Source organism: Amphiprion ocellaris, chromosome 16, assembly GCF_022539595.1.
Source record: "Amphiprion ocellaris isolate individual 3 ecotype Okinawa chromosome 16, ASM2253959v1, whole genome shotgun sequence".
NCBI classification, from domain to species: Eukaryota; Metazoa; Chordata; class Actinopteri; family Pomacentridae; genus Amphiprion; species Amphiprion ocellaris.
In genome coordinates this window covers 3249853-3277225 of record NC_072781.1, presented here as the reverse complement: position 1 = coordinate 3277225, position 27373 = coordinate 3249853, and the positions used below count along the sequence as shown (strand labels likewise).

Here is a 27373-nt window from a genome sequence, read left to right as displayed (position 1 = left end):
TGACATTAAGTGCATTATGGGGCACTTGGAGAGCAAAGTCCTCCTTGAAAGCTAATCGCCTGTATCACAGTTTTAGAGGAAGTGGTGCAGATCCTTTAATGCGTTCTTCCTTTGGTCATGTTTCACTCCTCTCTACCAGCTACTAGCTACTATACCAGCAATACTATCAGCTGCTGTTTGGTTTCACTGTACTTACAAGCTTTCATTTGTGAATACAGTCAGTGTGTTGACAAAATTTGATAGCTAGATGAAGGGAGAATTGCAGTTATTGCAGATTTTTCGGTAGCTTGCATTAAGACTGAACTCGGAGTATTAATAGTTTGATGTTTGAAGCATTGTCTGGTTTGGGATTCTGTGCATTTTCCTTCTGAAGAGTCATATTTTTGACTTAAGGTATCAAATATTCATTCACTGTTGCAATTATTTCCTATTGGCCTGTAAATGTTGAGTGTGTTTAGTTGAAGTGTGTCTTTTATTTGTGTAGTTTGGTGCATCAGGTGGTATCGGGACACACTGGCTAAAACAAACTGATTCCACATCTCAGTGTGTCTTGAATGAACCCTCCTGTTGCTGTGTGTCAGATTTAATTAGTAGAGCTGGCTTACGAATTATCCCGACGTGAACTGTTAACCTGAGCGCACCGGCTAATAAGCGCTCATCCTCCCTGATTTCTTTCCTCTTCAACCCCCCCTGTGTGTGTCCCGTCTAACACAAACACACACTCCCCCCGCTGTGTTTGGACAGTTCAGCTCATAAGCTCCATCTCCAACACGTGGCTGAATGAAGCTCCATGTTCTCCTCTTTGTGTTTGGCCGCTCTGTGTTTGTGTTCATGAGTGTGTGCCTGGCTGCCCATGCTGACTGTAATGTAGCCTGTCATATATAGGTTAACTGTACTCCCCAACCCACCCAGCCAATCAAAGCTGGGAGATGACAGGGAGAAAGCCCAGTGGCCCGAGGCTCTGCATAAGGCTGCGGTGCCCATCGACAGCACGGACCGACCGGCTTATTGACTGACCGTCTGGCTCACTTGCTGACTAGTTGTCTGGATTTGCCCGTCTATCCCTAATCTATTTGTCTATTTAAAGGTTTACTGTATCAGCAGCAGCATCAGGGAGGTGGGGTGGCAATAAGTGGGATTTTTCACCGGTGTTACCCTTTTAAGACGCTTTATTTATCCTGTGGGGTGTCGGCTTGTCTCGTGTTTGTGTGGGGCGTCAGAGGAAAAAGGAACGATTGGTTGTCCTGGTTCTGTTGTTCCTTACTGACGTAGACAGTGATGGAATGGCTGAATAGGAAACTCTTTTTCTTGTCGTCATTCACTGCATCGCCCTCCTCGCTCTGACAGGATTACAGTCTCCTCTCTGCTTTTTAATTAATGGGTTAAATAGACCCCCTACTATGGACCTCGAACAGGCAGAGGGGGGAGATGGGGAGGTCACATGACTGTTCATTTAGACCAGCATTAAAAAGGGTCCCTGTGTCCTTCCGATTAGCATAATTGTGTGTGTGTCAGGGCGGAGGCTGATCAAAAGGCTAATTAACACATCCACACTGCAGCCGGTTGACCTGAGAGACGGGATTTTTCATTTGAAACCAGGAATTCTGTCCTTTTTCCTCATGCAACTTAATACCTTTTGTGTTTTGTTTCATTTTGGATTTTAGAATTAAGCTCCCCAAGCTGTATTCTGTCACTTGGCAGCATGTTTTTTTCATCATCAACATGCAAATTGGATTAAAAGAGTAGCAGGGAAGTTGGGTGGTTGCGTTCTTTGCTATGAAGCTGCTCTTAGGCCTTGTCCACACGTAGCCAGGTATCTCACAAAACGAAGATATTTTTCTACGATTCGGCCTATCATCCACACGAAAACGCAGATTTACGTCATCAAAAACGATTCTTTTTAAAAACTCCGACCAAAGTGAAGATTTGCGAATTCTCCGTTTTATGCGTCTGCATGTGGACATCAGTAACCGAGGTTTTGCGTTTCGAAACGTCACCGCCTGCGACAAAATATGTTCTTACGTCACATATGCGACCTGTGTTTACATTCGGTAACAGTATGGATGCTCTCACAAGGTTTTGGGCGCTGTTTCTTGTACAGGCGCTTTTTACTTGCTTGTTTTTACAAGCCCAGATACTGCTCCACATTCAACAACACAGGCAAAGGACAACGTTAAGGACGGTTATTGTCCACCATCTTGCTAGGATTTGGGGAACTACTGCCACCTAAAGGTCCGGCATGCTTATGAATGTGCTGAAAAACGCACTTATGCGGTTAGGTGTGGATGAAGTTTTTTTCTAAAAACGAGGTGGTGTGTACGTAAGTTTTTTTTCCTAGACGGAGGGGGAAGGATATTCAGTTTTACAAAAACCCTGCTACGTGTGGACAAGGCCTTAGTAGAAACAGAGCAGCAGCATGTTATAGTAATCAGGCAGATGACATTCGACCAGAAGTCCCCTGTGACTGCAAGCATCCGACAACGTCCTTGAGGAAACACAATCCTTCACCTTGAACCTGCTCAACTCGGCAGAAAAAGACAGCCAAAATACATTAGAATCTTCTTTTTTAATATATCAGCATGAGACTGCATCGAGCTGCAGACACGACTCTGCTGCTCCTGAGTTCGAGTGCAGATGCAGCCGTGCACACATGCATGACTACACATGCGCTGCACACTGCTTGCACGCATGCATACATTCATAAGCAGCCAGGACCCTCCTTGCCCCTATTCAGGGGGGAGGAGGGCCCGTTGACCCTCGTATATAGGTCACGGTATGTACACGCTTTGAAGTCTGAAGTGCATATCATTAAAAACGAGAGCTGCTCTCTAACGTTGTGACGCTTTAAAAATCTCAAGTACACGACTAGAGTTGTTTTCCTTAACGCTTCCAAGGAAAATATCATGAATTAATTACAGGGTTGTGTTTTTGTCGCAGAGGATAGAAGGGATTTTACTATTTTTCTTACTTGTTCTTGACACTGAGAGATGACACAGATTTTCAAAACGTGCTGCCACTGACGTCCCAGAGGAAATTACAAACACATTTGTCAGCGTGAACAGATAAATGCATGTAGTTTCAACTCTGTAGACATTTATTTTGATATTGTATAATCATAAAATGACTCTGTTGTGTTAGATTTTCTTGGACAGTGAGTATTTTTAGATGTTACAGTGCTTCCCACTGTTTATTTTGCAGCATGCCAGCTAGATCAGGGTTTTTCCTGCACAGAAGAATTTTTGGCTTTGCCCCGTAGAGGTTTCAGCCAGCATCAAAGGAAAATCACCAGTGCAAAAATGATAAGAATTAAGACTAAAAATAGCAGTCCAACTTTTTTTGTAACCAGTTTTGTTAATTGGAGTCTCACTTGCACACTAATAACAGACATTTTTTTCCTATCAAATAGTCAGCAATAGCAAGAAAATGCCCAGATTTCTGTCAAATATAGCAATACAAACTTGAAATCCCATTGTAAGCAAGAAAAAAACATAGTAAATATTCATTTCATATTCATTCAATGAACCATGGCAGCTGTTGTACTTCATAATTTAGACAGTAGAATTCTGTGATCATATCTAAAATGTGATGAAATTGATTAGAACCTCTACTGAGAGTTTAAAATGCAACTAGTGATGTGACTCAAAGACATAAACATGTTAAGCAATCAAGCCTACAAAATAAAACACTAATTCAACTGCAAAGTTCATAATTGAGGCTGAGAAAGAGAAATGTTGCCTTTATTCCTGCTATCAAAGTCAACTGAAGAACACGTTTAGTCGAGTTGTATTGAAAGACTTTGAGTAGACAGTATGGGTGACCCTAAATCCAAAGTTTAACAGCAAATTCCCACCTTTTCAAAGTGCCTCTCTACTATTTGGTGAACATCAGCTCAAGGTTTGCTGCTTCAGGGAGTCCAGGAAACAGGAATTTCCCTGAGGGCATCAGTAGATGTCACATTAAATCCACAAGTCTTGCATAATTACTCATTTTAACCTGTAACTTTTCATTTTAACAAGCTTTTTTTCTTTTATCAATACTGCTCATGCTGTCAAAGAACTTTACTGTTCAAACATGGAAAAGTATTTAGTTGTTAACTGATGCCTGACACATAGTTTGCATGTCAAGCATTCCACAGAAATTCAGACTCAAATTCCTAAGAAACTGTCAGTTTTTTTTGTCATTAGTAATTTGCTGCAGTTATGCTGTCGGTAAACTCAGTTTGAAAAAGGTTTGCGTTGAAGTGAGGTTTGATATTCTGAAGGTAATTTCCATACATTTGCAGATGGCAGTTTGGATTGTTGGTCTGTGTGTGGAATGTGTGCGGCTCACTAGAACATGTCGACACCCGTGATGGCATCAGTCGTCATGCGTGCTCCTTTTAACGTCCCTCAGGCGACACTCAGCCACATAAACACACAGCTTCTCCATTCTACAAGCACTGAAGAGGTGGTTAGTCCCTTTGAAGAGGTGGTGATGAGAGGTTTAGAGAATTACCGAGCACCTCAGTGTGGTCTGGAAACTTCAATTCTTCAAGAAGAGCTTTGAATTTTCTTTATGTCACTAATAAATTTTGATTTGAAGGCTGGAGACGAGGCTGGTGCCACCGCATTGAAAGAGCGGCATTTTCATGGGTCTGTCTTTTTATTGTGTCTGTGGTTCTCTTGACACCAGGCCTTTATAAACAAAGATCCACTGTCACTGTGCTGCTAATGCTTTTTTAGCCAAACGGACACACATTCAGTCACATAAAGCAACATTCCAGTGACACAGTCCTAGAAATGATTTTAAAATGTATGCAAAACTAGTGCAAAACAGCAAAGTGCATCAAGTCAGAGTTATATAATAAATAAATAAATAAATAAATAGAGGAAAATGCTGCTAAACTAACTATAAAAATGTTATTTTTACAAGGAAAAAGGAAAAGATAGTAGATATATATATAGCACATACTGCACAATACATCGGTGCAATACATCTGTTTACTTCAGTTCATTTTATGTTAATCTTTCTAGTTTTTAGTATTAGTATACAGTCACTTTACACACTTAAGACACTTGACACACTGTGACCCTTTACACAAACACTTTTAGAAACTTACATTCTGTACTTTCCATTTTGTACTTCATATTATTTGTTTTTTCTATTTTACTACTAACCTCTGTGTAATTGTGTATATTCCACTAACCTTTGTTTTTTGCTTATTGTACTCTGGCAAAATAATTTCCTCCCGGATGAATAAAGTAGATCTTATTTTATTCGCACATGACTGTATTACATGCAGGTATGACTGTTTGGTAAAAACTGCCATTTATCTTTGCTGCAAACTGTGATTCTTGCGTAACAATATTCCACTTTTCTGCTGCAGAAATCCTAAAGCCACAGTGCAGAGGACCAACAAGAAGGTGAACAATGACCCCACGCTGCGCATCCAGAACCTTTCCATTCTCATCAGGCAGATTAAAGCCTACTATCAGGTAAGATTCTCCTTTTTTTCCCACTTCATCAACATATCAAGGTGAAAGTTAAGAGCTGTTTATTGCAGTTATCTTACATGTACAGATGCGGGTCAGAATCGCTTGAACTAAGCTCTCCTTACAGTTGTACACTCCGTTGGTCCTCCATTCATTCAGATGATCAGTCAGACAAACTTTCTCCTTTGCTTTCTCTCAGTGTGACGCCACAGAACGATGTGGCTGCATAGACAAAGATGTATCTGCATGTATGTGTGTATGATGTGGTATCATGACCCTCATCCAGATGCCTGGAAAGGCCAAGTGACTTTAAAGAATGTGAAACACACTGATGTGGCAATGAGTCGCTTTCTCACTTTTTGCAGCTTCTCATTTTATCTCTAAATCTGCTTGTGCAGAATGATGAGTCACATGTAGCTGAAGTTTTATCTCATGTTCAGTCCACGTTAACTGCTCATCAGGACTTGCCAGATTCCACTCTCGCTGCAGTTAATCATCACTTGAACCAAAAGGAAATGACTGAAACTTCACTTTTATCTTACAAGCTGAAGAGAAAGTAGAAGAGAGATGAAAGGAGGAGGAGTTCCTTGATAACAAGACAGGAGAAAATGAGTCTCACATTTATCAAACGCAGCATTTAAAGGCTTGTTTGCTGACATGATCACTGTAGATGCAGGTAATAACATCCTGTTACCTTTAGGCTGCTACATGGTTGGTTTGTATGTGTCAAACTACTTATATTTGCATCCCAGATCCAAGGCTGGATGCCAAACAGTTGATGTAATCCAGATCTATAATCCATCTCTGTGTGGCTGAGCATAAATATGTGCACACAGTTTCCCATAGATGTTATCAAATGCGAGGAGAGATAGCAAAACCTTATGTTAGATGCATTTTAAACTGGATCTAAACGCAACAGGAATTAATGTGTATACACTGACATGCAGTATTACAGGTTTTTCCATCATCTGAGATCCTGAACCCTAAATGACCCCTAAATATCCCAGGAAATGTTCGAACCAAAGCCCACTTAACATCTTCTCCTAGTTTCTCTTCACTTTGCAAATCAATGCTAAGGTTTTATCCAAATGTTTAGTGGTAATATGTGTAGTTTTTGATGGTATTCTGCACAGTACTATAATACCAGCAGCTTGTTGTTACAGTTTTGCAGTTCTTCTGCTTCTTACTGTTATTGCTCAAATGCATTGTTTAGTTTCTTTGCTGTGTGCAACCCTTATGCCAATTGTGAAACCAGCAAACTTAGCAAAATTTAACCAGTCCAGAGAGAAAATGATTCACTGCGTTGCTGCAACAGCGTCTCAGCGGGGTTTATGATAACTGGGAGTCGAGCGTGACCCGGCATGCTGTTGCGACAGTACAGCGAGTTCAGAAACGTTATCGTTGCACCGACAGATTCCCACCCTTCAGACCTCAGACGCTTTTTGGCTCGTGTCCTCATTGACTGCGGCTGTACGAAGCATGTTTGAATGAATTTATCACAGAAGCTGTAGCATTTACATATTTAAAAAAGCATGAAATTGAGATTACATTAATTGTAGGGCCTAGCTTAGACGAATGTCATGATCGATTCTCTGTAATTGTGTTGGAATTAGACGCTGCAGCTAATGATTATTTTCATTATTGATTAACCTCCTGATTATTTCCTTCATTCATCAATTAGTCGTTTAGTCTATAGAGTCCCAGAAATAGATGGAACCAGTTGATTTGTCGTTTCCAAAGCCCAAGATGACGTCCTCAGATGTCTTATTTTGTTCCACAAATCAAAAATATCGAGTTTCCTGTCATAGAGGAGTAAAGAAAGCAGAAAATATGAGAATTTTAGAAGCTGGAATCAGAGAATTTTGGCTTTATTTTCCTAAAAATTGCTTGTCTATAATAGTTACTTATCGAAACAATTGGCAGTTAATATAATAATAGATAATTATTGGTTAATTGTTGCAGCCCTGGTTGGAATAATTCACAAAAGTCCTTGAGGTAGTTTTTTTATTCATTGTTTATCATCATTTTTCATGTCTGATGTTTCCCGTCTTTAATTTTGAGCTGTGAACATCACTGATTATCTGAGTGCTTTGTTAGGTCGCCCTCCTTCTGAACATCCTGTTAATCACTCCTGGGTCATCTTATTTAAACAGTCACTCCATTGTGTTGACTTTGGCATTATAAGCCTCGAAAAGCTCCACTAGGCTGCTTCAAAAGGCTTGTAGAATTATCTGTGTCAGAGTCGGTGGCTGCTCAGGGTTAAGTCGTGACCAGTTGGTGGATGATGAGATGACGGGGAAGGTTAAGGACATTATCGGGGGGCGAGTGGGTGACTCTGTTAGTGACGGGACAATTGTTGTATTTTTTTATTCTATGTCTTTTCTGATTTATCTTTCAAAATAAAATACTCTAATTTTCAGAGTGAAATGATGTATGCATTATGAATTTAATCTAGTCTGTTTACTTTTAGTCTCCTTTTCTGAAAAAATGGCACTTTTTTGGGATGAATAACAAAAATGCTGGATTATCATGATGATTTTAGCTTTCTGACCTTTAGCGATATTAAATGACCGCAGAGGGACCAGCTGGGTGCGCACCACCGGGTAATCTGTGTACTTTTAGCTTTATGTGGACATTGTAAACCAACAATGGAACTCTTGTTCGTCTGCAGCGTTTGATTAATCGTCCCTGTTTGTCTTTTCGTCCCTCCATTGATCTCCGAGTCACACTATTGTTCAGCCACTTGAGAGACCACCTACAGGTTTAAATCCCTCAGAGGTCCTGCTGTCTTTGCTGTTTGTGCTCCCGTGATGGTCTTTTAGTGGCTTAACCAGCCACTGAAAGGTTCCTGGTAATTATTTTAGTTTATATTTTAGGAGAAACAAACCAGGCTGTGTGCTTCTTAGAAAGCTCTCTTTTTTTTTTTTCTTTAAACAGGAGGCTCTTAAAGTCTACTGTTGGATGACGTAAGAAGTTATTAGTGGACAAAGCTTCCTAGTTTTAGGGCAAACATGGTTTAATTGTCCACTTCTTTCTAATTTATCAGTTCTGTTATACATTTAGGAGATTAGCAGGTGGAATAATTGCAACAGTGAAACAAAACTTGCACAGATAATGTTTATTAAAGTCTATTAAAGTGGTCTGAAGTAGAATCGATCAATTAGCTGATACAACATCTGTCATTTTTTTACTTAATTACTGGTATAGCTACTTTCCTCTGATTCCTGATAAAATAAGTTAAATTAATTTGAAAGTGTGCTACTTTGGTGCTGATGCAGTCACCTTTCTCTATCTGTATCCTCCACTCTGTGGCTTCAAACTGTGTCTCTCAATGACATCTCTTCTAGTACTATGCAGCCTGTTAACACTGAAGGGTAAATGCTGAAAAGTTCTCTTTTAATTAAACGTTTTAAATCGTAAATAAAGACGAGCTTTTCAACAAAATTTAGTGCTACAACATTTTTACTGGTTCCAAATATCATTTATCAGTTTCCTTGAGTACTATATCGGTATCAGTCTTGAAAAACATATTGGTCGACCCTCTACTTGGATAGAAAACGTAAGCCAAGCAATAAAAAAAGCAAATATAAGAGACAAGACAGATTCTGTTTAATTTGTAAAACACTGTATTTACTTAAACTGCATATAATGCACTTTACAGGCTTCTTTTGCACTTCTTGTGAGATGCTAAACTGCATTTGTTTGTCTCAGTACATGAACTTTGTGCATTGACGATAAAGTTGAGTCTTATAATCTAAATTGTCCATAATTCAGTCATCATTTGCTAAGTAAGCCACAAACGAATGAAAAATCTAGGGCTATGAAGCAAGTCTGCATTTATTCATGAGGTTTTGTTCTGCCATGTAGAGGTGCACAACTGTTCTCTTAATATCACTCCTGCTGGATTTCTGACTTTTACTCTCACGCCTGCACAATATAGAGTTTCATTAGTTTTCTGTTTTCTACTGGAAAACACATTATTTTCCTATGTAGCATTAGTAAAGAGATGCTAACCAGTCATTGGAGGAAACCACACGCTTGATGCATTCCTTGATACTATCTTGTTTAATGTGTGCAGGAAGAAGAGTTTTATCCAGGACAATAAAGTACGTGTCGCCTCAACCCACACCAAGGTGGCAGATTTGTGTCCAACATTTTTGTTGCGTCAAAGTCCATCTTTGTCAGTAACAACTAGGAAATTTACTTTGAATTTAAATGCTAAAATTGCACTTTGATCATCTTTTCATTGTCATTTGTTGACTCTATCCTTCTGGTTGTGGTAAATCCTGGGACCCGCAGTTTATTTTTCGACTCCCACGAGATTTATGTCGAGTCCCACAGGATCCTAAATCCCAACACAGTCCTGTTACTGTCAAACAGGGTTCCAATAACACATGTACAGTGCAGTCATTGACACGTGTTTTGTTGTTTTGGCTCATTGAGTTGAAACAGTGGGTTAAAGATTAAAGAACTGACTGTCAGCTTTAATCTCACGGTGTTATGACATGTATAGTTTCTGAAGATTGTGGAAGTTTTGGTTTGTTTTCCTTTTTCCCCCCACCAAATTGAGATGTGCTGTGTAAGTTTCCTTCTGTGTTCACCCAGTTTAGGAAGAAAATGTGTCAATGATCCAGCTTGTATTGGGACAATGTTGGTTTGATGTGTGCTTTCAGTCGTCCTTGTATCCTGTGGTTGTTTTCTCGCTTACCGGCTTCACATTTCCAGACATATGGATGTAGACGGTACCATTCAGGTTCTAGACTAATGGCCTTAACAGATTTTCAATTTACTGTAGCACTCAGCACTCTGGAAGAGGACTCGGAGTGAAGGGGAAGCCTTGTATGGTCGGCCGCTTCCTGTGATCCAATAAATCGATCTCACACTTTGAACTTGCTCTTTTCATTCAATTCTTTGCAGTGATTTTACATTAAAATCGGTTAGATGCTCAGTCGTTGCACTGAAACGTACACAGAAAAGTAATTCAGCAGCATGGTCTCCAGGCGATGCACGGGTGTCTGTGGATGTATTGTCTCTTCAGTAAAAGCTTCATATTTCATGGCTTGGAGGTGGAAGGACTTTATTAAATTTGAGCCCTTTGCTGACTCGCCGAAGGATCTTCTGGTGTCAAGAGAAAACTAATTCATTAACCTTGTTGGAGACATTCTCTGGGACTTTCCTCCCCCATTCCTCACCCCTTCAGCTCTATATGAGATGTAATCCCAGGAGCGTGTGTGCAGAAGTTGTGGCGCTAAACAATAATAATGGTTTTCATTTCATAGCGTGAACTCTGCTGGCCTGAGTCATTTGTGTTCAAAGCCTGTGTTATTGTTCTGGTGGAGTGGGTTGTGTAGGAGGAGGTTAAAGTCGAGATACACTTTGATTTAAGAAGCATATGTGCTTGTTTTAAATGGTACACAGAAGCAGGCATGATGGCAACATATTTTCTAACAGCAGTTTTTGCATTGCTTTTGAGTGGGATGTTAACTTTTCTCAGTCATTTCTCCACTGAAAGTTTCCTTTCTCCGGTGGTCAGTCCAAATATACGCTGGGCCTCTTTTTAATTTAGTGGCCTTGGTTTGGCATTCTTAAGCGGGATGTAATACGGAGCCTCAGCCAGCTGAAATAAATTCTTTGTGCCTTTTCTGGCTTTTCTCAGAGCTCGCTAAGTGAATCTCTTTATCCTGGTTTATGAAAATCAGGCTCCGAGTGCATCTGGTGTCACTCAGGGTCAAAACTAATGATCCTGGAGGAGTTACAACTCTTTCTTCATTTGAGAAAATATGCATTTTAGCTGTTTTCACCGAAATCTGCAAGTTGTAATTGAATGTTGGGCTGATTTGCTTTATGTGGTGCACAGAAGCAGTTTTCTTGCTGCCATGATTCCAGCTCCAGACGTTACTTTTGGGAATAAGAGCACTTCTGTCCTCTGGTTGCCACTGCTTTGGTTTGGGGTGTGGAGTAAATGCAGGGAGCTCTGTTTTGACTGTTTAAAGGATAACAGAGGCCACCATTCATGCAGAATGTTGCCCGGCCCCCAAAGCTCTGTAAGGCTCTCCAGTAAGCCTCGGGGTAACGCACACAGGGTTATCTGATGTGTTTTATTGGTTATCGACTGCTAGAGAGCTGCCTGAGAATGTTTTCATGCCTCTGAGCACATTGAGATGAAGATTAACTACTTTTTCACGCATTTTATTTTTGCTGTTGTGCTGTGGGTTTGAATTTGCACTCCAAGCTTCAGATATTTAGTCCGCCAAGGAGGTAGAACCTCGGTGAAGTTATGTGACGATCGACGTACATTTGTTTCTTTGTCTGTTAGCAACATTACTCAAAAACAGACCAACAAATTTGAATGAAATTTTCAGTGAAGGTCAGAAATGACACAAGGACCAGGTGATTAGATTTTGACAGTGATGTGGCTTATAGTCTGGATCCACAGATTAACGGTTAACGATGTCTGTATCATTGTGAGATAGCGGCACAGTGTCACTGTAACTATGACATAAGTGATAGCTAGATGGATAGAATGGCTGCAAATACGTCTGAAACAAGTTTTAAACTGTACATTTTTAACTACCAAACTATGGATTAAACGGTTTATTCCACCCAAAATGCTACTTTCTGTCCAAATACTTTTAATTTATTCCACTCAAACAGAATTTTCTAGCAAATTAAATCAACAAATTTGTCCAAAATAACTCAATTGTTTCCAAACTGACTGGAAATTTCTCAAATTTTCCCAAAGTCTGTTGGAAACTTGTCAAAAATGACCTAAACTTTGTGCGAGACAACTCATAATTTCCACCAAATGCTCAAAATCAATCCAAAACACGGTAAAAGTTGTCAAAAAATTACATAACATTTGTCCAGAATGAATCAAATGTTTCCAGACTGACTGTAAATTTGTCAGATTTGCCCAAAATTTGCTCAGAATGAATTCAGATTTGTCATATTTTCCCAAAGTCTGTCTTGAATTTGTCCAAAGATCATTGAAATGTGCTTTAATGGAACCCAGTGAGTCAAAATTTGACCTAAATGACTTAAAATTTGGTAAAAAAATAAATTAAAAAATACTGAAATCTGTCCAGAATGACAGAAAATTTGTCCAAAATGTGTTTTTAAGAATTGTCATCTGACATATAAGACAGACGGACAGACCCACAATTTAATGTTTCTGAATCCCGCCTGCTACATATTTAGGTCACGTGATTCGGTATCCGTACATAACGTACGCAATCACAACACACACCTCTGCTCAGCATAAGGTTATTTTGTTTGTGGGTACATCTATATTAAATGGACATATTCTGTGTTGCTGTGATTTCTGCCAAGAATGTTTTCAAGATTTCAGCCATCGCAAATGATAGAATGACTGAGCAGCCTGGGAGGAGTACCGTGCTCTGAGTGCTTTTCTTGTTCTCACTTTGCTAACATTAAGCCTTAAAAAGCATCAGAGTTGAACCTTTGGGACTGCATTTCTGGCTCACTCCCTTGACTTTTTCCCCCAAGCTGAGAAAACACACCGACCCCAACAAGCCCTTTTCCTCACCTGCCGTCTGAATCACTGTTTATTATCATGCGTTAGACCCATTTTTCTCTAATGCTCTTCCCAGTTAAACACTTTTCAAGATGAGAATGAATTTAGAAATAGAGCTTAGTTAACTGTTGCCAGGTTTGGAGCTTTTCTTCCAGATCTAAAGCTTTACAGAGATGCACTGTTACTGGGCCAGAATGAAGATGAAACACAGATAGAGGACAAACTCTGTCTGTTAGAAATGTAGCAATAAAAGGCTGCTGTTGTCATCAACTTCATCAGAAATGGAGAAAAAAATTCACGTCTTGTGCGGGACCTGCAGGCTCAGTCTGTGTTGTCATGAAGACTCACATGTTAGCTTTTCTGTTGATGATGCGAGCCTAACAAGAAGATTTTTAAACAATCACACAGGTACCAGGAAGTTGAGCATCACTTCAGGGAACATAATTCAATTCAGAGGCATTTCAGATTGATCTGTCTGCCTCAAGCCATGGATCTGTTTGAACAAATTTCCATATAATCAGTGTAGATTGATTCAGTGTGATCATGCACAGCAACACATCCAGCTGTACTGAACTGGATTTAATAAAATAAAGCTAACTGTTGCCTTCCATGTTCTGGATTTTTCTGGTTTCATATTGCTGTCAGTAACATTTCCAACCCAACAGACGTGCTTTGCATCCAAATTCACATCCCTTCCTCTTGCTTGATTTGCTTGAGTATATATTACTGTGAGGCTTTGCGTATATCAAATAAAACCACACAATCTAATCTTTCCAACAACACTGGTTACTTGTTGGTAAGAAAAATAATTATGAATTTACATCAGATTTACCTGCTTTCAGCTCTGCATCCACCTCCAATCATTCACCAGCATCCATTATTCATGTTTGTGTTGCTTATGAACTGATCATTGCAGAGATATGTTATTATCTAGATATGTTAATATCTATGCAGTGCAATCATTGCTTCAATATTAACGTATCTATGCAATAATATCTTGTTATCGTATCACAAGGAAGAGCAGAGCCAGAGATTTGTAATTATTCTCATTTGTGTACATAATGAAATAATAATGTTATGAAGATGGATCACGTCTGCAGACTAATATCTTTACTAATATCTTGTGCTTCTTGTGTTGAGTAAGGCTGTTGAATAAGTCATGAAGTCCCTGTTGACACCCTTTCCAGCAATACTACTTGTTCGTCTACACGTGAAAGCACTGGCGAGTAATACAGTTTTGAATTTACAGCAAATTTCTGCCTCGTTTCCAACACAGTTCTGAGATTTTACCCCACTTTGTGTAAAAAACAAAAACGCATACCTGAACATAATAGATTTAATTTTAATGGTGGTGATTCCAAAGCTGTGGTTAAAAGGCAAGTGGAGGTTGTATGTGTGTGAGAAATGTCTTGTATGTTAGCGTTTCAGTGAATAAAATAATGGCAGTTACTTCCATTAGACATAGAGTCCCTGCAGGATTTCACAGGCTTTTTTCCAGATTGTTGCTGCCTAAAATGCCTGAATTCGCGGCAGCTTTTCTAAAAAATTGTGATGTAAGTTGCGATATTTTAAGCATATTTGTTGCGAGTAAATAGAGACAATTGCTAAAAAGTAGATTTTTTTCAGCTTTTAGAACATGTTTCAACATTTTAATTGACAATATTTTTTCTTCATCTAATTCTTTAACATGCTCCAACCCAATCAATCGATGATTTTCGTTTGTTTTCCACCACAATATCGCACGGGGTGCAAAACATTTTACCTCTGCTTTTGTGAAGAACATCAGGGAATTGTTTTTCAAGGTCTTTAGCAGTAATTATTGTTGGTAAATGAGAGACATTAGAATGGGACATGTCTGCATCTTCAAACCATAAACAAGGAAGTGAATTTGGTGATGTACGTACATTATGTTTGCGCTGGGGACTGCTATGATTGGTGGAACTCACGGGAGGCGGGCCAAAATTGTGGAAAAGTTGCGGTGATTGGACAGAATTGCAAGGTCGCGCAGAATTCACAGATATTGGTTGAATTTGCCTTAATTGTTTGCGATTTCCTGGAGGGGCATGGTTCTGATATTTCCAGATTCTGTACAATCTCCTCTACACTATTATGAAAGGATGTTGAGATGGTGAGATACATGTAGAAACACAGCAATTTCACAATTTTTTTCAATTTTTCTTTTCCAAAAATAACGACTAATGCAAAAAATCTGCAAGTATTATCATATCCGATGATAGAAAAGCCTTGATTGTTCTGAAAAAAACAAGATACCCCATGAAAGGCTGGTTGTTGTAATGACCAAGATAAGAGCTTTAATGTAAAGGTAGTGAAATTACTCAGAAAACAGCCTCAGGCTCACTGGGTTAATGTGATTTCTTTTGAACACAGCCATACATTATACTCTCCTAGATCTTAAACAACAAGGCAGATATTCTAGTAAATGTCATTCATGTGTCATCTGTCGCTGCCGGCTTTCTAATCATCTGCTTACTGTAAACAAACACTTGGACATACATTTGTACACAAACATCTCTGCTGTTTTTGAGCTTTTGCAGTAAGATGTTGTTCCCTTTTACACCCAGAACCGCTCGTCAATCACGTCATATAATCACAGCCCTGAGTGGGAACCGAACGCCAAAATAACACCATATGTGAGCGTATATGTGGGCCAGCAGTTGCTTTGTGTGTTTCTGCATGTGCCGGGTGCGATAGAGCACATGTGAAGGGGAATTTGTGGCAGTTCTGATGTAGAGTAGGTTCCCATATGTGAAACAGGAGCTATTTTTAGGCTGGTTTACAGAGTTGATGTATGAAGGGAAGCTAGAAACTGGGTTCTTCTTTTCCATCACTGAACTAGATCATGTTGGAGTCACTGCTCTGTAGGTAAAATGGTTAAAATGTAAGTCTAGTCTTCAAATTTGGAAGGTGTTCATACTGTAATAATGCAGCAGTTGCACCTTTATGATACAAACTGTGGAATAAATGAGCCCATGTTCAGCCCTGTGACTTTCTTTGTGACATCCAATGTATGTCACTGCAAAAAATAAAAAAAAACCAATTATTGCTGCAAGTTTTCTGCTCCAAAGCCATTTAGCAAATTAAACCAAATTGCAAACAGCAGATTAGTTGCTAGAACATTCAACGGAAACAGTCAGGCTTCATTTGAATGACGCATTAGGGACGGCAGTAACTGCCTCCACTTAAATTGCACAGAATGACGTGATTGTGTGAACTTTTCCTGTCGGTGTGAAGCAGAAGCCCCGGGGTGATGGAGTTTAGGGCTTCCCCGGCCCACCTGCCTCCACCTTTGAGAGCAGCAGCAGGATCAACCCGTCCTCTCGTTCTGCCTCGGGGCGCCGCCGTAAAAAGCACTCTGGCTGATAGATAACACTGAAGAACAAAAGAAAAAGGGAACTAATGGCGTGTTTTCTCCTCCTCCTCGTGTAGGAGATGATGTGTCCATCTGGCCAGCAGGAGATCCTCACTGCTGCTCTTTTCACTGCAGTTTTTTATCGCCACAAGCTGCTAATGATTTCTTTTCTCCAGGTCAAATCTAATTAATGAGTCGTTCAACATGTGAATTGGCTTCGTTTCACTTTGCATATAACCAGAATTTATGTGGTAATTATTATAATGAGTTTGTTTCTTTTTAAGTCAAAAGATCTCTTCATGTTCTGTAGGAACTATTTTCACTACAATAAATAAAGTCTAAGCAAAAAGGGGAATTCTCCAAATTTTTCTGATGTCTTCGTATTCAGCTACGACGACTATCTCAGTTGAGGAGATTTATGTGCCATAATTTCTCAGAGTCCCATAAATCAGCTGATAGATTTAATAGACCTGTCTTTCCAATAGTCCTATGGTTCAAGAAACAGCCAAATTTAAGCTTAAAATGGTTATATTTCATCAAAATCATTGTATTCTACATGTGTTGTATTTTTAAAAGCTGTTCTGCATCTGACTTTGTAACCTCTTAACTCCAAAGCCAATCACCTGATTTGACAAGACAGGTGTTGTTTTTGTCTGTTTTCTTTTTCAATTCTGCAAAATTAAATTTCTTAGAGCAAGAAACTGTAAAACCAGGAATACTCATCAGATTTTCCAACAGTTCTTGAAAGACCTGTGTGTGACTTTTGTTTTTGTCTGAAATATTCACCAAATTTAAGCTGAACATAATGATACTTCCTCGAAATCACTTTGTGTGCCATTTAAAAAATTTAAAAATATATTGTTTGCTGCAACCAGATTCAGCCAAAAAAAAAAAAAAATTAAAAAAATCTCTGCTTCTCAGCACAATTGGGAAGCCATTAGTGACTCGGTTGCAAACAACAGTTGCGTGGCCAAAATTCAGAGACTCTTGGGAACAGATGGGAGACAAATACTGAAAAAAATGACAATCTAAGTTGTAAAACATCTGCAATTTGTAGCGTCACCATTTATTTCCAGTATTAGTAAAATCTGGGGTCATTTTGAAAACTGTATGTGGCAATTCCAGGTGTTCCAGGTGACTTTGTTGTACTGCACATTTTTGAGTTCTCTCTACTTCTAGTCACGATTGTGCTGTTTCCATAGAGGTGCAGGACTGTATAGTGCCATGAAAAATGAGCCAACAGTGAGTAAAAATATGACAGAAGCAAAAGAACCACCCAGAAGCTGCCTGGGGTTCAGACAGTTAAATACTAGTTTCAGTTTGTGTCTCTAATCAGCTGCTGGAGTGATGCTGATGTGCTCATTCCACTGCAGTGCGCAAACCCCCTTTTGTGCTCTTATGGCTCTATTACAGCGCTGAACAGCAGGAAGAGCTTTTTTTTTTCATGTTGCATTGATTCAGTTCAGGAGGATGTAGTGAGATCTGGTGTTTAAGTGCCTTTCCGTGTGTGTGTGTCCGTGTGTGTGTGTGTGTGTGTGTGTGTGTGTGTGTGTGTGTGTGTGTGTGTGATGCGACAGAAAGCGGAAGCGTCCTCCTTCCCATTGTTGGCAGTAATAACCTTTTTCAGGTTGGTAATCTGCAGTTTTTCAGCAGGAGAGAAGTCCGCAGAGGGCAGAAGAGCTCGTGTGTGTGTGTCTGCGTGTGTGTGTTGTCGAACATTTACTGTACCACGTGCGTCAGACTCTAGCATGGGGAGAATAAACCCATCTCCCCGTTTCCATGGTAACGCTGCGTGCCTGCAGAATGGGTGTGATTCAGGCTTTCAGGGTTCACGCAGCAACACATGCACGAATGGGGACACACACACACACACACACACACACACACACACACACACACACAGCAGCAGCACAATTAGTCTCCTGTTAAAGCCGGTAGCGGAACTAGCGCCTGGTGTGTGTTTTAAGGGAGGGCTGGTTCAACAGACAGCACTCCTATGAGGCAGAAACACACCAGCATTATTGCCTTTTTACTGACGTCACCGTAGCAAACTTCACTATCCCGTTGCTCGGCTCACGTATACGCAACGCATTTAAGCATGCAAAATATATCGAGTGAGTGAATTCTGTTGAGCCTGAGTGGTTGCATCGGAAAGAGTTGTGGACAAGCTTCCCCCTCTTTAAACCGGCACCTCATTCTATCAGTCTGTCTAAATGTCTCGGTGGGATGGAAGAGGAGCTAGTGTTGAGATCCTGCTGGAATCAATAATACAGCAATATAGTGTCAGGATGGGGGGATGGTGGAGGTGAAGGGAAGATGAGAAGCAAGGAGGAGGCAGCAGCTCTTCCCTGTGTGCCTGGAGTGAGAAGTGATGGATTCAAAGCTGCATCTTTCATTCCTCCATCTTATTTGTCTTTTTTTTCCTCCATCCTCCTCCTCCTCCACACACACACTCCTCTCTGTGTGAATATTGGCTTTTTTGAAAGTTTAAATGACACCCATTTCCACGTCCCGCATGTGTGAAATGAGCATGATTAGATATATAGAATATCGGTCACATTGACTGAGCCAAGGACGCTTCCGCTGTCACAGTAAAAGCTTTTTGAGCGTGTGCGTCCACGTGCGCGCTTCACAGTGTTTGTAGCACATTGCCATGACATGCTCAGTGTGGCGGCCGGTCTGTCTCCTGCAGTGTCCGTCATGTTTTATGTATGAGAGCTAAGCCTTTGCCGGCTAATCCAAGAGGCGTTTTCGGCTACAGTAGTTTAGCTTTGTTATTAGCTTCTAGTTAATCCTCAAAGCGTGTTATTACCCACACCCTCTAAAAAAAACTCTGCATACTAGCAGCAGAATTCTTAAGGTGCTGCAGTAGAAATACATGCATCATCTGATTTTATCTACATAGTACAAATTTCTCTAAATGTTCCGCTCCATGTGGCCTGGAATACAGACATTGTCCGTCCTGTAGCACACTTTAGGTGAGAGACAAAGCAGCGTTGTGGTCCGCAACAAACACACGGTGGTGTTTGCACTCTCAGTTTGTGTCTCACATCTTGTCTGCATCAGTCCTGTGGTGCTACAATCTGTCCTTTAACTCTCTGAACTCCAAGGAGTTTCTGGGCGTTTATTGTTCCTGTCGCATTTTTACTCACTGTGGGGTCATTTTTCACTGCAGCATAAAGTCCTGTGTCTCTATGGAAACTTCACCAGCATGACTAGAAGCAGAGAGAACTCAAACATGTCTTTTTGTGCCAGCAAAACAAGGCTTTAATGCCATAAATCATACAAAAGTTGAATGTAGTTGATTGTATGCTTTCCAGAAAAACCCCACTTGAATCAGTATGCAGTATGTATGACATTTTTCAAAATGTTTCCTGGTGCCTCCACATTCTATTGATATTTTACTACTAAATGCAAACATAGCCTGCAGTTCAGCCAGAAAATCCATAAATTTTAGTCACATGACTGTTGGTCACAGCTGAGTCACTACTAGCTTGTCTGATGTGTGGAGGATCCCAGAATTTTATGTTCTTTACAGAATTTGGTTGGCACAAATGGTTTATTTTTCTCATTTTTTTAAAATCAGGCATATAGAATAAAGTGATTTTGAGGATGTTAAGCTTAAATTTAGTACATTTTTCCTAAATCAAAAGTCGCACATGACTAGTTAAAGGGCTGTAGGAAGGTTGAAAGTATTTCTGGTTGTACGGTTTTTTGCTCTGAGAAATATAATTCTGCCGATTTAAAACAGAAAGAAACATGGTTTTCAAACCAGGTGATGGATTTTGTGATTCAGAGAGTCCAAAGTCATAAAGTCAGATTGAAAATACTTTAAAGAAATAAGAGAAAATGTGTCTAAAGCTCATAAAGGGATTTTTTTTTCTTGTAAAGCTCAGAGCTGATGCCAGCGCAGATCAGGAAAACACAGATTAACAAGTGCAGCACAAAGGACCCTTGAGAAAAGAAGGGAAGGAACAGCGTTACTGAATGGGCACCTCATGACTGTGCACAGAGCAGATCCTTCCTTTGAAAACTGTAAAAGGGAGGAAATCAGTTGAAATGAATCATTTTGTTGAGGAAGAGGTGAAACAAAACATGATGTGTGTCTGGCAATGACGCCAAACCTGCGGTCATTTTGTGTCACACTTTTGTTCAGTTGAAGATTATTCATTCTGTTGAATATAAACTGACAGCTTATAAACTTAGTTGTTGTGTCTTTATGGTTGAATGGTCTGAAATAGGGGTTGAATTATGTGTTTGTTTCAGTGTTGATATTGGGAACAGATATACATAAGCAGCAAAAAATAGAAGACAAACTCCAGCTGTAAACTTTGTTGAAAGACCACAGGGTGCCAACTACAGATAGACAACATTTTTAAGGGATTTATTTTTTTTTTATTATTGGGAACCAGTTTAAAGAAAATATTGATATAATCAGAAAAAACCTGAATAACCAAACTGATATTCAATCAGGCTTCTAGTATGAACAGAGTCTGCCAGAAAGCTCAGCCTGACATGTCGTGCTTACACAGCAAACACATGCTTCCATTGTGTCGGTGGACAGGTGTGAGCATGAAGTGTTGGCCTGAAGTGGACAGGTGGTGGTCGTGGGGTGTTTGTCAAACTACAGATCCAGTTTGAAATATCTTTTCCTTTTTTTGTAAAACTAAAAGCAGAGTTGACGCGAGAACAATCTTGTTTTCTCATCCAAAGGCCCTGGTGTCTTATTAACTTGAGTCAGCTGTCTGTATTGTATAAAACAACAAAAGAATCGGGCTGATATGTTGCTTTTTTTCTCTCCGAGTGCTGAAGAAGCGACACAAGGGACCACCCAAAGTGTCTCACGGCTTCAGATAGACTGACTCTCAGCTCTACAGTTTCCTTTGATGGTGCAGATTTTGGTTTCTCAGCCCTTTTTAAAGTCTGATGGTTGATTTTTGCCCAAAGCGGCTGGCTTGACTTGCTGATATTGGCTGTCAGGAGCACCAAATGCTTGTGTGTGAGAGACACCAACTGTGGCTGTTGGAGCTGATGATTCTGTCTGATGCTTGTTGAGTCTTGAATCTGTCTGTGTTCAGACAGTATGGCTGCTTTGGTCATTTCTGCCTGGAACTGCCTGATTTTAGTCACCGTCATCGCCAGGATTGCACCATGTTGTCATTATCACTGTAGTCAGCATGTTTATTATTCACTATACATTTAAAGAAATGTTTATACACCAGTAAAGGTGGTGGTGATGTTATTCATATGCATTCTCCAGGCTCTGTTCTTAAAATTCTTGATGCAGTTTATCATTCTGCCCTCAGCTTCATAATGAAAGATGCCTTAAAAATGCATCATTCTCGACAAATTCCATGGTTGTCTTGTTTTTTGTTATTATAAATTAGTTTCATACTGCAGGGGGGTAGTGGGGGGGAATCCGAATATTCGGATCTCAAAATAAATATTTGGATTTCACCATCACGACTGAATATTCAGATATTCGGGTGCAGCCCTACAAACAACACAAGCAAGACAAAAAAAATAAAAAATCACAAAACGACACAAACAATGCACAAAACAAGGAATAAAGCAAAGCGCAAAATGACAAAAATAAGACAAAAAGCACAAGCGAGACAAAAAGGAAACGCAAAACAACAAAAAAGAGAAACAAAACGACAAAAACACGAGACGACAAAAATCAGACAAAACAACAAAAACAAGACAAAATGTTAGAGAAACAGGACACAAAATGACAAAAGAACAGTGAGCAATCTAGTAGTTTATGATCAAAACAACCTCTCGAGGTCTAGAAATTATTTTAAATTTATAGTTTTACAAATGTCCAATCTGCAGTTAATGTCTTCTCTGTAATTTTTACACTTTGAGGGCCAGATTGGACCCTCTGGAGGACCGGTTTTGTCCCGCAGGCTGCATGTTGGACACCTCTGATATAGAGGTTCAATACATTTAAAAAAAAAAAAAAAGCTAGAATTTGTATGTTGAAAAATGGCTTGCCTTTTTTTCCCCCCACGGATAGCGTCTTAATACTCCCTGACCTCTCACCCTACACTCTCCTCACACCACTGCAGACAGAAAGATAGACAGACGGGTCAACACAGGTCAGCGCTCTTATCAGCACTGAGGGGAAACCATGGCAACCAGGCTCCTAACCTAATAACCATGACTGTCCGTTACCCCAACCCCGACCTTCACCTCAGGCCCCCGGAGCCTCGGCTTGTCTGTACATGAAGGTTAAAGCCTGGATCTGTTAGTCACACTGCTGCTTTTTTTCCTTTCTCTTCTATCAGAATGAGTCTAATAGTGTTTGTCAGAATGTGTCACCTGGTTTCTCAAATGAAAATCTATTAGCACATGAATCACTCTCCAAATAATAAAAAACACTTTACATTACGGTGTGATGACATCTAGCTGCAGCTCTGTGTTTGATTCTCAGACAGAGCCATATTATCTACTTGAAACCAGATGTGAGTGATGCTTTGGGCGTCTGTCGCCTCGTGATCCACATCTTCTGTCAGCTGCTGGTTTAGTGTCTCTGAGTCAAATCAAACATCCAGCAGCAGAGTCGCCGCTGCTGCAAGCTTCTGATAAGGAGGATGTAGCTGAAGTTGGTGCAACTTACTGAGTAAATTTACCTTGATGTGGAGAAACAATTGCATGCTCTTCAAACAAGCATGTTTACATAAATACAGGTATATGGGAGAAGAGAGGAAATGCCTAACGATTTTGAAGAAAAACTTGAGAGAATGAATGTAAATTTTATATTTTATTTCAACTGAAACTGGGGAGCGAGAGAACAGTTTGAAATGATTGTATTGATGTACGTATGTGGAGTTGTAATTATTGTTTTCCTTCATTTTTCAATGAATATGTGGTATGTGAACTGCACAGTTTTGACCTAGACTTTGTGCAGGCAAATCAGATGCATTTCCTAAATCAGATTTTTAGATTGTGTGCAGTGTTGTTTGCAGTTGATCAGATCTATCTGCATGGGTTTCTGTAGTAATGATGTAGACATCAGTACCTGCGTAGCTATTAGTATCTCCTGATAAATTGTTCTGGCAGCTTTCCTTCCAGCTTTCCTGTACTGAATCCTCCCCTCAGATGATTTACTTTGGCATCTGTCCACAGATTGTTGTTCTCCATGTTGTGCTCTCCTGTCACTTTGGATTTGTTGTTGTTGTCGCACCGTGAGTGACGCCAGAGACACTCTGAAATCCGATTTAAGTGTCTGGACTTAGACATCTGCAGAAGTCTGATCTCTAAAGGAAATCACATTGATAGAAATCACTTTTTTTGTGCCGTCTAGACTTTCTAAAATCAGTCTGGAAATACCCAAAAAGCAGAGTTGCGCTGGCAGCTTTAACAAGACTGATTTATTTCAGGAATACATGAAAGCTGCACAGATGTGGTTCTATTTCTGACCAATCAAAGCCACCAACTGATGTCAGATTTCCTGCCCCCCTTCTTTTACCTCCACTATGAGGTAATGCAATATGTGTAGGGCAGATGGTTACGGCAGAAGGGGGACGTCTACTAACCCCTTACTTAAATAAGCCTCTTTGTCATGACTTCAGCAGTAACCTGTATAACAGAGTCGAGGCGTCGGGTTGGATGAGTTCAAGCTGCTTCCTGCCGTCAGGTAGACATGAAATATTCAAGTTAGCTGACCTTAATGTAGTTTCTGCTTAAAGAAACCAGCCTTCCTCTTCAGCACAACTGTGGTTTGGAGTCGCTGCTGTAAATCTGTAAAAATATTTGGGCAAGTGGCTCTGTGCGATGTATGATGAATGCATCGCCCAACCAAATAGATATTACATAACGCTAATAGGCCCAGATGTGCTTCTATTTTGAATCAGACACACCTGGGAAAAGGTTAAGCAATTATGTAAAGACATGAATGTGAGTAATTTGTTTTTGCTGGCTTGTTTGTGCATGACTGCTGCCCTGAAAACCAAAACATGGACACTAATTACGCCCATCCCTTCCCTGTGTGCGTTACCGGTGCGTGTGTCTGAGTGATTGTTGTAAATAGCAGCTCATGGTTTCATTTTGGTTTTCATGAGTGACATGTGAAAGGAGGGAGCCCTGCGGTGAAACCAGCAGTTTAACCCTCATCCACATGGTTGTCTCTTGCTTCATTACACACATGCATTGACCACTAATGCACAAAACTATCACTTGTGTCCACTATATAAGTTTTTTTTCTGAGCAAACCTATACTTCAGACTTGGATACAGATATTACCTGCAGGGTCTGGTACCATTGGAGCCCTGAGGATTGAGTTTATGCTGTTTGTATTCCTGCTGTCATACTTTAAGATGCTTCAGGCCATGTTTATGATAGCAAAATACTCCAAAAACCATCTTTTCTGCAGCTGAAGTGTTCATAATTGGCTTTTCTAGCACTACTGACTAAATAACACCCTCAAAATCTCAGAAACTGTGGTTAGAGATGTGTAACTGCTCCTCAGTTTCGTGACTGTACATCTTTTTTAAAGGCAAGGCAAGTTTATTTGTATAGCACCGTTCATGTCCAAGACGGTTCAAAGTGCTTTACACAAAACATTAAGAGCATTACAGTGAGGTGCAGATAGTTAAAGGATACCATGCAGATTTCATGCATAGGCGCATGGGAAAAGAAATGTTTTTAAACTGGATTTAAAAATGTCTACATTTGGTGAAAGTTTAATCTCCACTGGCAGTTTGTTCTACTTGTTAGCAGCATAACAGCTAAATGCTGCTTGTTTAGTCTGGACTCTGGCCTGGACTAGACCTGAGTCCTTGCATCTAAGAGTCCTTGCATCTAAGAGTCCTGTTGGTTTGTATTCTCTGAACATATCACAGATGCATTCTGGGCCTAAACCATTCTGGGATTTGTAAACGATCAGTAGGGTTTTAAAATCTATTCTGTGACTGACTGGAAGCCAGTGTAGAGATTTCAGAAGTGGTGCGATGTGTTCAGATCTCTTAGTCCTGGTTAATACTCCAGCAGCAGCATTCTGGATGAGGTGAAGCTGTTTAATGCTCTTTTTGGGAAAGCTAAATATTTGCAACTACTCTGCCTTTCCTGACCGCTTTGATTTCTTTGCAGGAGACTCTCCAGCAGCTGGTGATGATGCCTTTGCCGAATGTGCTGGTTCTCGGCCGTAACCCTCTCTCCGGTAAGTGATGCTACACAAAACACTGCAACCACAAGATTACACAAGCTATCACCATGTCCAGTGCTGTGCAGGTTTTAGTTTGAGTCTTCCACAGTGTTGCTGTAGTCGGTTCAACAAGAGGACACATGCAAATTTGCAGAGCTTTTAATTATCCAGTGCTTTCATGTTTCCCGTGACTTTCTCTCTTGCTGTAGGTTCCGTTTTCCAGCTGCTAAATTAAATTGCTGCTCCTTGTGTTCGATAAGGAGCTGCTTATTGATTAAAATATGAACCATGATGTGGGAACTTAACAGAAGAAAGAGAAAAATGTGGATTTTATTGCAGTGGTGATGTGAACTGGACAGATTAATGGGTTCCTTTCAAGCTTCGCATTCCTTCCGTCACCTGTTTCTTTGGTAAAAATCTACTCGTGCTGTATAAATCCTCACCACAGGGACGTCCCCGCAGGCCCAATCTGTAGAGCTCTATTTCCCGAAGTGCTAAATTCATTTTGTAGCAAAGCTTTGACCTGCTGAACCCGGCCGAGCTATTCGATATGTCTGAGCGGCCTAAAAGCAACAGTGGTGCAGCATCGAGAGTGTGAATGTCATGAAAACGGTTTTGAGCAGCTTGACCTGTGTCGCCCCCAAGTGCTATTTGATATTCCAATGTGGCCTTGATGAAACCGCTGAGGAGAATAGGACTAGTAGGAGGTCATCGTTTAAGGAAACTGTGGACTGGATGTGGAAATACAGTGTTTGTTTGAAATAATGTTTGTTTCTCAGCACATATAGAGAGTTAAAACCACCCTAGGATCATTTGCTTTTGGAAAACAGTGTCAAACCTTCATAGCCTTTGTGCACATCACTGCAAACATTATCATGTGCTTGACTCAGCTTTCAGGCCTTGTTGAAAGATTTCTGTGTCTTTTTAAGCAAATAACACAGCTTCTAAATCCCTGTCCTCCCCCAGCTGCCTTTATCACACTTTCACCACAGCCATTGCTGCTATTTTGGGGTTTTCATCGCCTTACAATGGTCACAGTTATCTCTTTTAATTTCCATACGCCCCCGCTAGAGTGAAAGGTAAATAAAGGAACAATAAGGGGCTGCAGGGAGAGCACACATGGATCATGGGCAGCATGTTTCATAACTCCTAAACAAGTTTTTCTTGGTGTTTTTTTTTCTTTTTGTAAAATCCCCTCAGTGCCGCTTCCCATAATAACTCAGTCTAGACATTGTGAAGCCAAGAAGGTTTGTGTTCATGAACAGAACTCTTAAAATAATGCCTCTGCTGCATTTTCACAGCTTTGTAAAGATCAAGTGTAAGGGCCACCGATGTGTTTTGGTCAGTGCCGATACGAGTTACTAGTATTAAAGGAGGCTGATAGCTAATATTTGGAGCTGATACTCAGGTGCAGTAAGAGTAATTTGCTTTATTTGTTCACATGTTTAATTAAAATAGAGCTTTTTAGCATGTATGTTTGGCGATGATAGGCTGTTACTTGTGACATTTAGCCAGTCAGACAGTGCTGTAGGCTGGATATAGTTCAAGACCACAGTGTGGTGTCAGAAAGGCTGCTGCATCACATCCAGGCTTTTTGTTTTGTTTTTTGTTTACACATATTTTTTGGCATGTTACAGTCTTTGTTAAGGAATAGCTTGGGAGTGACAGGAAAGGTGGGGAGGAGAGACTGGGGGGGATGACATGCAGCAAATCAATGCTATGAGTCCCAATCAATCCATGGCCTCTGTGGTGGGAACTTGCATTTCCAATTCATGCTCAACTAGGTGATCCATCAAGGTGCCCAGTATAGTGCATTTTTATCTTTTTTTTTATTGGGGATTGGTTTCAAA

General features: G+C 40.2%; 1 protein-coding gene across 11 annotated transcripts in view; it reads left to right on the top strand.

Moving 5' to 3' along the window:
* LOC111563983 (girdin) overlaps positions 1–27373 on the top strand; it is a 99258-nt gene that overhangs the window by 20086 nt on the left and 51799 nt on the right. For all 11 annotated transcript variants that reach the window (XR_008604340.1, XM_055018512.1, XM_055018510.1 and 8 more), the window contains 2 exons: positions 5366–5474; positions 25469–25538. Coding sequence is in view for 10 of the 11 variants with exons in the window: in XM_055018512.1 (XP_054874487.1) it covers positions 5366–5474; positions 25469–25538 (179 nt within the window). In the remaining variant the exon portion in view is untranslated. The remainder of the gene's footprint in view (positions 1–5365; positions 5475–25468; positions 25539–27373) is intronic.